The 13,499-nt window shown below is 40.1% G+C and overlaps 1 protein-coding gene across 1 annotated transcript in view; it reads right to left on the bottom strand.

Moving 5' to 3' along the window:
• Positions 1 to 6,981: 6,981 nt before the first annotated feature.
• The window catches only part of BAG1 (BAG cochaperone 1), a 38,257-nt gene continuing 31,739 nt past the window's right edge, over positions 6,982 to 13,499 (bottom strand). Inside the window, exon 7 of the mRNA XM_077491889.1 lies at positions 6,982 to 10,868. Coding sequence (XP_077348015.1) covers positions 10,779 to 10,868 — 90 coding nt within the window. The 3' untranslated portion in view covers positions 6,982 to 10,778. The remainder of the gene's footprint in view (positions 10,869 to 13,499) is intronic.

Genomic DNA, 13,499 nt, shown 5'->3' with positions numbered 1-13,499 from the left:
GGGTTTCCTCCGAGGTACTCTGGTCTCCTCCCACACTCCAAAGACATGCAGGTAGGTCAATTGGCTTCTGTCCCAAATTGGCCCCAGTATATGGGTGGGGACCTAGGATTGTGGGCTCCTTGAGGGTAGGGACTGATGTGAGTGTGCAATGTACAGGTATAGGGACAATTGTAGACACTTACTCAGGTTGAACTGGTGTCTTTATTCAACCTTGCTATGTAACTATATATATCCAATTGACATAATTGATACACTAACTACCTTTGCATACAGAACTTGTTTTGCCTTACACTTGTGCACAGAGGAGTTGATTCCAGGAAGGACGTGTGTTTGAATCAAACACAGAAGCGGACTTACAATCACACATCAATATCAACATCTCCTGACAGAGGATTGTGTTAAGCTATTAACACAAATTCTCCAAAATACTCTGTGGAAAGAACCCAAATACCACGAGTGTCTATCAAGAAATTATTGTATTTTGGATGGATTTAATGGTCACTCTGACAGCACCCTAGCATGGTAACTACGTATACACAAAACAGTAAAAAGATCTATTAAACCAGGAAGTGCACTTTCAAAGTATAATAATGGATAGCTCATGGTTGGGATATGTACCGGTATATACAGGGCCTTGCGAAAGTATTCGGCCCCCTTGAACTTTTCAACCTTTTGCCACATTTCAGGCTTCAAACATAAAGATATAACATTTTTATTTTTTGTGAAGAATCACCAACAAGTGGGACACAATTGTGAAGTGGAACGAAATCTATTGGATTTTTGAAACTTTTTTAACTAATAAAAAAACGAAAAGTGGGGCGTGCAAAATTATTCGGCCCCCTTGCGTTAATACTTTGTAGAGCCACCTTTTGCTGCGATTACAGCTGCAAGTCGCTTGGGGTATGTCTCTATCAGTTTTGCACATCGAGAGACTGAAATTCTTGCCCATTCTTCCTTGCAAAACAGCTCGAGCTCAGTGAGGTTGGATGGAGAGCGTTTGTGAACAGCAGTTTTCAGCTCTTTCCACAGATTCTCGATTGGATTCAGGTCTGGACTTTGACTTGGCCATTCTAACACCTGGATACGTTTATTTGTGAACCATTCCTTTGTAGATTTTGCTGTATGTTTGGGATCATTGTCTTGTTGGAAGATAAATCTCCGTCCCAGTTTCAGGTCTTTTGCAGACTCCAACAGGTTTTCATCCAGAATGGTCCTGTATTTGGCTGCATCCATCTTCCCCTCAATTTTAACCATCTTCCCTGTCCCTGCTGAAGAAAAGCAGGCCCAAACCATGATGCTGCCCCCACCATGTTTGACAGTGGGGATGGTGTGTTGAGGGTGATGAGCCGTGTTGCTTTTACGCCAAACATATCGTTTTGCATTGTGGGCAAAAAGTTCGATTTTGGTTTCATCTGACCAGAGCACCTTCTTCCACATGTTTGGTGTGTCTCCCAGGTGGCTTGTAGCAAACTTTAGATGAGACTTTTTATGGATATCTTTGAGAAATGGCTTTCTTCTTGCCACTCTTCCATAAAGGCCAGATTTGTGCAGTGTACGACTGATTGTTGTCCTATGGACAGACTCTCCCACCTCAGCTGTAGTTCTCTGCAGTTCATCCAGAGTGATCATGGGCCTCTTGGCTGCATCTCTGATCAGTCTTCTCCTCGTCTGAGCTGAAAGTTTAGAGGGACGGCCAGGTCTTGGTAGATTTGCAGTGGTCTGATACTCCTTCCATTTCAAAATGATCGCTTGCACAGTGCTCCTTGGGATGTTTAAAGCTTGCAAAAAAATTTTGTATCCAAATCCGGCTTTAAACTTCTCCACAACAGTATTACGGACCTGCCTGGTGTGTTCCTTGGTCTTCATGATGCTCTCTGCGCTTTCAACAAAACCCTGAGACTATCACAGAGCAGGTGCATTTATACAGAGACTTGATTACACACAGGTGGATTCTATTTATCACCATCAGTCATTTAGGACAACATTGGATCATTCAGAGATCCTCGCTGAACTTCTGGAGTGAGTTTGCTTCACTGAAAGTAAAGGGGCCGAATAATTTTGCACGCACCACTTTTCATTTTTTTTATTTGCTAAAAAAAGTTTAAATTATCCAATAGATTTCGTTCCACTTCACAATTGTGTCCCACTTGTTGGTGATTCTTCACAAAAAATTTAAATTTGATATCTTTATGTTTGAAGCCTGAAATGTGGCAAAAGGTTGAAAAGTTCAAGGGGGCCGAATACTTTCGCAAGGCACTGTAAATAATGCTCTTAAGTTGGGTTTATTGTATACCAATAAAATGTGTTCTCTTTTTGTCTCAGTAACTGGCTGAAAGGGATTTGTTTGATAGATGATCATTTTAATTGTGAAGAATCCTCTGTGTAGAAGAAGAAAAAATGGCTTTCCAGGTAAGTCTTGAATCAATCATCTAGCTAACCGAATATCAATATTTTTTAATGAATACTCTGTATGTACTGATAACAGTTTAAAAAATATAACAATAATATTGTTCCAGGCGAGCAGCTCATTAAAGCCTAAGTGCAGCCAAAATAAAAATAAAAACCCTGAAAAATCAGCATGAGGGACATAACATACAGTCAGTAGGATGTGTCCCTTGCTGATGCCTCTTCTTTTTGGTGAAATTCTCCTCCGTCTACGTCCCCCACCACAGTAATTTTCTGGTGCGGCAAGGGTTAAAGTGTTACTAAACCCAGTCATATGAAAATAGTTCACCTGGTCCCCATGCAGTGCCCACAGCTTATGAATCTTCTTTTTACATTAACCTCCCTGGCGGTATGAATATTTCGGATTTTAGGTGCTAAAAGTGGTACAATTATTTTGCATGAAAATTTGGCGTTTTATATTGTAGTCCTGTAATTCTTAGGAATAACTCTCTTAAATATGTCCAAACCAGAGTCTAGCAGACATCCCGGGTATGATAAAGTTTGAAAAATTAAATCATAAATTATAATATAATAAATAACTATAAATAATTATACCAAATAATAATATAACAATAATAAAAATTATTCAATAATGTAATCAAATCAAAAACACTGAAATTTGCTCAGTTGCAGAATTGTCGCTGTCATTACTTTTAGTATTTGATGACGGATCTCCCCACAAATCGCTATCGCTCAATTCTGCGAGTGATTCCAATTTATTATCGGTTTTCTAGCTGGTCTAAAATCATTTTTGATGTAAAGGGACAGTTTTGGTTGCTATGGACAATCTCCAGTTTCCAGGCATAAAGAACAGTTTTTATAATATAAAACTGCATGCAGGGCACTGGGCAGACCACTAGGGACAAAGGGGATGTGAAATAATTACATTATACTGTATGTATACTGTGTGTTTCACTTTTTGAATTTGCCGCCGATCTCCGTCCCCGTGCGTCGTAACGCTTGCAGGGAACGGAGATCGGCTCTGTGATCGATCCTGCGGAGGACGAGCCGCTCGTACAGCGGGGGGACATCGCTGGATCCAGGGGAGAAGGTAAGTAACCTCCTCCTGCATACAGCGATGCGGTCCCGAGTCTGGCTCGGGGTTACCGCTATTGGTACAAAACTTCCACCCCGAGCCAGACTCGGGAACAGCGCCGGGGGGGGTTAAAATGCTGCCACTATATACAGCTTTTTGGCTGATTTGTATACCACGGCCACGTGATAAACTGCAGGCTTTCAGGTAGAAGATTTCCACTACAGCCTGTGTGCTCATCCTGTTATAGGAGGCAGATCATCCATCAATCAAGATGTGACATCCCACCCACTGTGTTCTTTTTTTAGTTACTGGGCATGGAGGAGGAGGCTGGGACTGGGCTGTCATTTAGGATCTGTATACACGCCCACAAGTGTGATGTCAATATGACCTGAAAAGCTCAGCTCACCAAGGAAATATTCTCTCTAGCAATAAAGACCAAACTGAGCATGTGCGGAGGGGCCACTCAGACTGTCTTATCTGGCCTTGCCCAGAGAGACCCTGCAGGAGGGGGAGGATCTGTGCATACAGGATCAAAGAGCCTTTTTACACAATACAGCGGATTAACCCTTTAAGTTCCACAGTGAGTATAACAAGCATGCTATTCTGCATATATAGAGACAGATTTTACTGTTATGGGTTTAGTAACACTTTAATAGAACTAAAGGGCTGTCATCAATAGTGTTCATCTATGGAAACTCAGCTGTCCATTCACAAAAGCCATGCTACAGCTTCCATGAATGAAACAGAATAATGAATAGAGGATGTGCAGATGATTGAAAGGTCTGCCCCTTCCATTCATAGATTGTGTTTCATTCAAAGAAGCTGTAGTACAGTTTCTATGTAAGAAGCATCTGGGCGGAAGGGAGGGCAGTGTCAGATTATCTTGATAAAAACCTTTGACAGCCTTTTAGTTCTATTAACGCCCATCAGACTGGAACATGGTAGGGGTGGGGTGCATGGACGGAGGTGGATTTTAATGAAAAGAAGAGGCATCAGCACAAGAGACACATCCCACTGTAAGTTTTGTCTCTTGTGCTGAAGTTTGTTTTTTTATGTGGGCTGCAGTTAGGCTTTAAATACTGCAAAAGACTGCAGGAGGTCAACAAAAGATCATTGCATGTTAGGGGCTAAATCCTAAAACTAGCAAGACTAGGATCTTTGGAGGATGGACGGATTTTTGAAAAATGATATAAAAACAATAATAAACTGCGCTTAGGCATAGACACCAAGAATAAATAATTAAAGAGGAAGTAAAGGCTATAAAAAAAAAAATGCAACCTGCAAGGCAAAGGCATAATGAGCTAGTATGCATAACTTATCTGAGAACGAAGCCCCCGAAGTGGTCCTCCATCTTCACCGCTGCCATGTATCCCAGAGTGACTTCCAGGTCTCGCTGCTCCGGCGCTGTGATTCGCCGGAGCCGCGATGACGTCACTCCCACACATGCGCACGGGAGCCGACACGAGCGGCACATCACCGTGATCTGCGGCCTGCTCAGTGCGCCTGCGCGCCGCTGTCTACCGCGCATGCGCCGTAGACAGCGGTGCCTGTCTTTTTGTAAATATCTCCTAAACCGTATAGGCAGGCACCATTAAATTACCAAATTAATATTATATAAAAGAATAAATCACACAAAAATGAATTTGAATAAGGTGATAAATGACTCTAAATCCTCGAAATATTCACATCGATCGAAACTAGATATGCTTAAAAGTGACTTTAAGGCAACAGTCCATCCAAAGCTTGCAGAAATAAGTCCTTAGTAAAAGTTCTTATCAGGACACCACAGTGATTTCACACAAAAAACAGAAAGTGCCCGTCACCGAGAAGTGAATGCACTTACCAGACAGTAAAACAAATGAGGCTTTAATTGTGAACCATCCATGTCATTACTCGTGCACCAAAACTTATGAATCAACTTTCCACCGGTATCTGCGGCGTCACTTATATCTCACAGTATCCACAATCCCAAACGGATAGCACTATTAGTAACTCAAAGAGTGGAGGAGGCCCTCACAGTGTAAAACCGATTGGACATTTTATTAAAACAAATAAATAATTGCACTTACAAAACTTGCATCAGAAACCGCATATAAAGAACAGTCAAAAAGCCGGCCAGCATTCGTTCGGGAGTCCGTCCTCCCCTCGTACAGCGTGGTGGCATCACTGCGTGCCTTTCCAGACGTGTTTCGTCATAGATGACGTTGTCAATGGGGAACCCCATTGACAACATAGATACCGGTGGAAGGTCGATCCATAAGTTTTGGTGCACGAGTAATGACCCGCATGGTTCACAATTAAAGCCTCATTTGTTTTACTGTCTGGTAATCGCATTCATTTCTCGGTGACGGGCACTTGCTTGCTGTTTTCTGTGTGAAATCACCATGGTGTCCTGATAAGAACTTATACTTAGGACTTATTTCTGCAAGCTTTGGATGGACTGTTGCCTTAAAGTCACTTTTAAGCATATCTAGTTTCAATCGATGTGAATATTTCGAGGATTTCAAGTAATTTATCACCTTATTCAAATAAATTTTTGTGTGATTTATTCATTAATTTGGTTATTTAATGGTGCCTGGACGCAGCTCTTGAGCCCTTCTCTTGACAAGTGATATAACCTTATGATGCGCCCCCTTGGGTGGCTGTAATGCTGTGATGTACATGATTACTTTAACATTTTAATTGGTAGTTAAATAAAATGTGTTGTGTTTTATTCAAATATATTGTTACATGATTCAAGACTTATGAGTAACCAAAAAGTCCTATTATTTTTACTTATGTACACAACATTACTAATTGATTGTGATGCTGGTACATCAAGTCACCTTAGCACCATAGCTCTATATACAGTTTCTCATTTTAATTGCCAGTATTTCAAGAATTCACTGTGATGTAAAGACTGCTCAAACAAAATTCATGAGGATGCCTAGTACCGCTGTTCCTACAGTTCTCGTAGCTTTTCATCTGCAGTGTGAGATCGAAGGCAATGCCGTACCTTTTAGTCTTACCTGATTTGGAATGAAATTTGGTGATATCATACTGTGCTGCTTACCATTCTTGGTGGAGGCACTGACATGAAGAATTAAAACCGTACCTCCACTAAGATGGCTGCCCCCAAGGAAAGACACAGTGGGAGATTTACTAAAACTGAAGCGTGTAAAATATGGTCCAGCTCTGCATTGTAAATACACCCCACAGTGTAGAGCAAACCATGGTATAATGGGGAAACAATTAGATGCATGAAGATTACAGGATTAACTGGTAACTAGTTATTTGCCCTCTGAATGCCTATTTTTTGGGCACAGCTTCCAAAATTCAATTCCTCAGAGGTGCCCTCTGAAAATGCTAGAAGTTGAGAACCAGAGCTCTGCATCATCCACCTACCAAACCTAGGTCCCTGCTTTCTATCTGTCAGGTTCCTGTGAAAAATAAAAAAATATATATATATATTAAAAAAAAAAAAACACCTTTTAAAAGACCATTCGCAATAATACAGCACATTTGCACTGATGGACAAACGTCATTTAATTTCCATTTGGCTACCAGGCAGCTAACATACACACATTGCATTGAATAAATTACATATAAAAGAATTAGCTGCCAGCATAATTTTAATTAAACACATTTATGAAAATGTTCACAAACATATTTCAGTAAAACATTCTGCCAACATTAACAAAACTGTTGTGAATTTCAAAGCATATACAGTAAGTGTGAAGAAGAGAACTACACATTTTTTACAGACAGTAGAGAAAGGAATCTGTATTACTTCCAACAGGCAGATTTTTTTTTTTATTCACTTTTAATTCTTCACAACTCAAAGTTGATTGGTTTCCATTGCCAATATAGACTCTTCACTCTTTATACATGCGGGTCCAGGAACATTTGTTTTAGAAAGGAGACAATGCTCTGCTTATGTTTACAAGGCAAAAGATTAAGCAGGAGTAGACACAAAAGCTATAGCGTGCACCCTAGAAACAATCAGGCCATTTTAAAATGATGCTGTCATGATTTCATCAAGCCCAACTCCAGGAAAATTAAACAGAGTTCAAGTAGTTAAAACACTCAATTTCCTCAACCACCTGCCATAATGTACACTTTCTTCAACCGTAAGTTTTCTTTTTTATATGGGATTGGAAGTACAGCTCCTGCTATACTTCCTGCTGCTATGGCTGTATGCGATGCAGTTCTCATAGACCCCAGCACTGCAGTCGCATCTACACGTCCCTCTCCTTTTGGCCATTGGCAGGAGCTGTACTTCCTCCTGCACGTAAACAAGAAAATTGCAGTTGAAAACAAGTATACATTATGACAGGTGGCAGAAGAGGAGACTGAGAGTTCAATGAATATACCTTCTGTAAACTGACTGTGCCCAGATTTGGGCTTGAAGTGACCAACAACCCTCTTCAAGGATTTGTCCAGCCTTAGATTAGGGCAACCATGCATAGTGAAATTCTATTTATGCTTCATCTGCCCAAGTCTGCTATCAATGACTGTAGCCAATACAAGGGTGAAATGAGACATACCACTATGACTAAACATTTTTGTCCTTTTCCCCCTATACATGATAAAATGAGCAGCTCAGAGTGCCTTAAAGTAATTGTGTTATTACAAAAATTATAAAAGGCTAAAGGTAGGGAAATATAGTGTACAATAACTTCCAACAATCCCTTTCTTGTAGCTAGGACAACAGTATGGGCATTCTGTGTGCCGTTTGTCTACAGAAGTCATCTACAAATGGAAGTTACTGCTCAAGATGACTGTTTTTTTTTCTCTTATTACAACACTGATCAAACAGATCAGGTGATCATAACAGTTAGGTCGACTGACTCAAGAAAGCAGTGAATGTAAACCATGTAAACTGAAAGTTCTCCAGGACGTAGGATTCTGCAATGAAGTTTGCCAAAATCTTTGCAATGCATATAACTCATAAAAAGATAACAGTCGTTTTCAACAAAAGGTGAAGATACGCTTTAAGGCTGGGTTTACACTTTTGCGATGCAGTAAAACAAGAAGGATGTCTACATTACTTGTGTTAGGGTAGGCCAAAAATTTGAATGTGCTGCCCTACGCACCAAAAAAGGTGCATGTACTTTTTTTTGAGAATGCAGAGACCCCACAGTGCACAGGAGTGTGTTGTGATGTGCTGCAATCTGAATGGAGAAATGTCATCAGCACACCAAGGATACCTCAGAAGGGTCCAAAGCTTTATTTACATGCTCAAACGGTACACATCCAGCAACACTTCGGAGCCACACAGGACCCCTTCATCAAGCAAGTGAGGAATACTTGGTGTGCGGATGACATTTCTCTATTCAGAATGTCTGTGGTTTCCAGCCGGTGGTCATTCCAGCACCCAACATTATTACAGCTATTTCCATGAATGTGTGCGCAGGGAATATTGGGATTGGCGATGTGCTTGCAAGGCACGTCCATTGCTATAGTGCACTGGGGTGCCATTAAGAATGAATGGCACCTCAGCAACTCAATGCACGCATTGTTGCAGTGCAAAAGTGAGAACCCAGAGATAAAGAGAAGAGTTGGCTGCACAACAACATAGTAGTGGATAGAACAATGTTTATCGAAGTCTTCCAAATATACTGTAAAACATACAGACATCACAGCTCCATAACACAGAACAAGGCAGTTAACGCATTTCACACAGATTGTACTTATGAGTACGCACATTCTGTGTGAAACGCAATAACTGCCTTGCCCTGTGTAATGGAGCTGTGATGTCTGTATGTTTTATATTTTCAAGACTTCAATAAACATTGTTTTATCCAATACTATGTTGGAGTGCACCCAAATCATCTCTGTCTCTGCATTGCTGTGATCAAGAACCAGGCAGCACCTCTCAATGTGTGGAGGGATTGTTTGTCCATGCACTCACCTGGAGCGGTGATTTCTTTCTATTGTTCCCAAGAGTGTGAAACCAACCCAGGTAATGGAGTAGTCTGGGACACTGCAGTTATGCCTGGATGAAAAATAGTTTCAGGAGAAAAGGACAAAAAGGAAATAGCCTTGCACATTGTGCACCTAGATGTTAAAACCATGCATTCAACCTGGGCCATTTATAAAATGCTGCAGGCATTGGTGTGGAGCCTGTGGTGTCCCACAGAATGTTATAGGCATAATGCTGCAAAGAACACTCTTGGAATTGGTGCAGAGGCCAGTCATATTTATTTCTGTTTCTTATTTATTTATTTGAACAGGACTTTGCTTGCGTCAAAGTCCCAAACCAAGAAAAGCACTGAACAGATTTAAAGTATAGCACTGTAGTTTATAAATGTGCATTTTTTTCAAAGCATAAGCTTGAGGGTCGGGTTAATACTAGAACACACGCATTCCTCTACAGTCCTTGTGCCTTCCTTGTTTTGACAGCCCAATCATTTCAATGGGCTGCCAAAATATACCAGAATGTGAGAAAAATAGTGCAAGTACAACTTTTCCAGACAAAAGTAGACTATTGTACCATGTAGCTTGGTGTCCACAAACATGCTGTGTTTGGGGTGCCATTAGCAATTGATGGAACCTGCACACATATCGCAAGGGAAACACATTAATGTGCAATGCAGGAAACGCGCATGGGATGTGCCTTTCCTGCACCACGTTCTACTGTGAACCAGCCCCTTAGGGTCTGATTCTTACGATATACTGTTAGCTGCTCCATTATTGTAACTACCAGAGATGCTCTTAGCAAAATTTTAGTCCCACGGTCACCTACCATCTATGTGTTGTATTTTTGGTGTGTTTTCCCATTTTAAAAAAAAGAAAATAAAAAAAAGGAAAGTTCTAAACTGCAGCATGCAGGAATTTTTACAAATGTACCTCAGCAGAACTCACAAGCATAAATTTGAAAACATTGGTATAGATATTTGGTTCACGTTACGAGTTGGGCGGAGATCTTCTAAGTATAGACATGTAAAATGGGCCCAAGCAGAAAGTCCCATGAAATAATTAAGGCTGCACAATTATAACTTACCTATAATAAAGCCTAGAAGTCTTTATTACAAATAAAATAGGCATTTTTTTTAAAAACATAATATTAGTGCCAAGGTGATGTTGTCTTACAAGTATGTAGTACATGACAGTTTTACCTATTTTCTTGTGTTTTCACACACCAAAAATAGCAGCAGAGGTCACACAGGCAAAACACAGCAATTAATATTAACAAAATATCTCTATATACAGTACATATATATCTTCCAAACAGAGAGCAAAAATCTATTTGTATACATATACTTGCTCATAGAGCAACCATTTTACCCCATCACCACATGTTGTATATGAACCTCTACTTTGCCAGAGCCAAATTCTTAGAGTGGAGCTTGTCAATTTCTTGACTGATGTTTCCTTCCATTGTGTCACATTGAGCAAGGAATCCCTTCGTGAAACAAGGACAAGAAATATACTTCAATCAGATTACAGGGACATAGACATAAATTAATATATAATTTATTGATATATTATTCTAAATAATATAAGATTTGATGGTACATGCATGGTGTACCCAATTTTTATACACATGTAATACATTTTCAAATTTTTCATATTTAAAAGAAGTACTTGCTACTTATCTTTATATTTTATATGCAATTAAAAAAAGTACTGTCGCAAAAACTAGAGCATTATATTTGGGTGTATATAAAAACGCTAAAAATTATTCTTCAATATGTTTGGATTCATATTTCAGTGTATAGAGTTTTTTTATGCAAATTACTGTATTTATTGGCGTATAACACTCACTTTTTAACCATGAAAATCAGGTGCAAATAGCATGTGCGTGTTATACGCCAATACTTCAGTTTTAGCTGCCTTATTTAAAAAAAAAAAATGTTTCCTGAAACTTCCCTCTTAAAATGAATGTGCGTGTTATACGCCGATAAATACGGTATCTTTTGTGAATCTGCTGCAAAGCTGTACATTTCCTGCCTGGAGATTATGGAAGTAAAGTCGGCCATAGATGGTTTGAATCAACTTGAGTACATTCAGCCCACACATGGTTCAAACCTCAGCAGACTCCTGCTGAACCAACCGAGATTCAATTTCAAACCATGTATAGGCAGGCTGAATGTACCAAGTTGATTGATAGATCAACTTGGGTACAACCAATCTGCCGGATTTTACATGAAATTATTCCATGTGGCCGTTCTAGTCGCTAGCAATAATCAATGTTCTCCCAGCAGGGACAGACTCCCCCACCTGGAGAACACAATGGCTCAGCAGGAGGGATTCCCCTGCCAACACTGTCTGTGTTGATAGGGGAAATCGAGCGATTTTCTTGTGTTTGCAGGAAAGAAAATTGCTTCATATATGGCTGGCCTAACAGCACTTTAATAACCTTTTTTACTATGTGGACCCTTTTTCATACTTTTCTACAAATTTACATTTACAAGTTTTTCAGCAAAGGTGAGAGTCATCATAATGGGGGATTTTAATTATCCAGACATAGACTGGGTGGAAGGAACTGTGCATTCATCTAAGGCTCATCAGTTCCAAAATGTCTTGAGGACAATTTCATGGGTCAGATGGTAGACACACCAACTAGACAAAGCGTTACTAGACCTACTGATTACCAACAATACAGACCTGATCACGGATGTGGAAATATGGAGCAATTTAGGAAACAGCACTCACAGGTCATAATTTCAGTATAAATCACACTAATAGGAAACATAAGGGGAATACAAAGACACTGAATTTCAAAAGAGCAAACTTCCCTAAACTAGGAGCCTTGCTAGAAGATACAAATTGCGATAAAATCTTAGGAACAAAGCTGCAAAGAGGAGCAATGGGTATGCTTTAAGAGCAGCTTAAATAAGGGCATTAGCCAGTGCATCCCAATGGGAAATTAAAAGAGCTAATAAAAGTCCTGGGTGGCTTAACTCCAATGTAACAATGCATATAAAAGCAAAGGCCTTAAGAAAAAATACAAGGCTGAGGGATCATCATCAGCATTCCAATCTTACAACAAATGCAACAAGAAATGTCAGGGTGCAATCAGTGCGGGTAAGATAGAACACTGAAGGCACATAGCGGAGAAGTGCAAGAAAAATCCCAAGAAATTCTTTAAGTACATAAATAGTAAGAAAGAGGTCAGATCATATTGGTCCAATAAAGAATGATGAAGGTAATCTGGTTACGAAGGATGGAGAGATGGTGAAAGTATTTCATTTATTCTTCTCCTCAGTGTTCACATGGGAATCGGGGGGCTTCAGTAACCAAAACTGCAATGTTGATCCTCATGACACGTTACAGGAAGCACCCTCATGGCTAACAGAGGACAGAATTAGGAATAGACTTGAATAACTTAACATCAATTAGTCACCGAGACCAGATCGCTTGCACCCGAGGATCCATAAGGGACTCAGTCAAGTAATTGTCAGACCATTGTTCCTAATTTTTACTGACAGTCTACTGGAATGGTATCAGATGATTGGAGAAAAGCCAATGTAGCACCGATATTTAAAAAAAGGCCCAAAATACATCCCTGGGAATTACAGACCAGTTAGCCTAACATCAATTGTATGCAAGGTCTTGGAGGGGATGATAAAGGGACTATATACAATATTTTAGTAATGACAATGGTATCAGTAGCAGTAATCAGCATGGATTCATGAAGAATCGCTCTTGCCAAACCAATCTATTAACATTCTATGAGGAGGCGAGTTGCCATCTAGATGAAGGAAGGCCCTCAGACGTTGTGTATCAGGGTTTTGCAAAAGCATTTGATACAGTTCCCCATAAACATTTACTATACAAAGTAAGGTCAGTTGGCATGTACCATAGGGTGAGTACATGGATTGAAAACTGGCTACCGGGGCGAGTTCAGAGGGTAGTGGTAAATGGGGAGTAATCGGAATGGGCAGGGGTGGAAAGTGGGGTCCCCCCCATGGTTCTGTCCTGGGACCAATCCTATTTAATGTATTTATAAATGACCTGGAGGATGGGATAAACAGTTCAATCTCTGTATTTGCAGATGATACTAAGCCAAGCAGGGCAATAACTTTTCCAC

Source organism: Lithobates pipiens, unplaced genomic scaffold (genome assembly GCF_037356315.1).
Source record: "Lithobates pipiens isolate NorthernLeopardFrog02 unplaced genomic scaffold, aLitPip1_a1.2 Scaffold_19, whole genome shotgun sequence".
Taxonomy (NCBI): Eukaryota; Metazoa; Chordata; class Amphibia; order Anura; family Ranidae; genus Lithobates; species Lithobates pipiens.
This window is presented reverse-complemented; position numbering and strand designations above follow the sequence as displayed.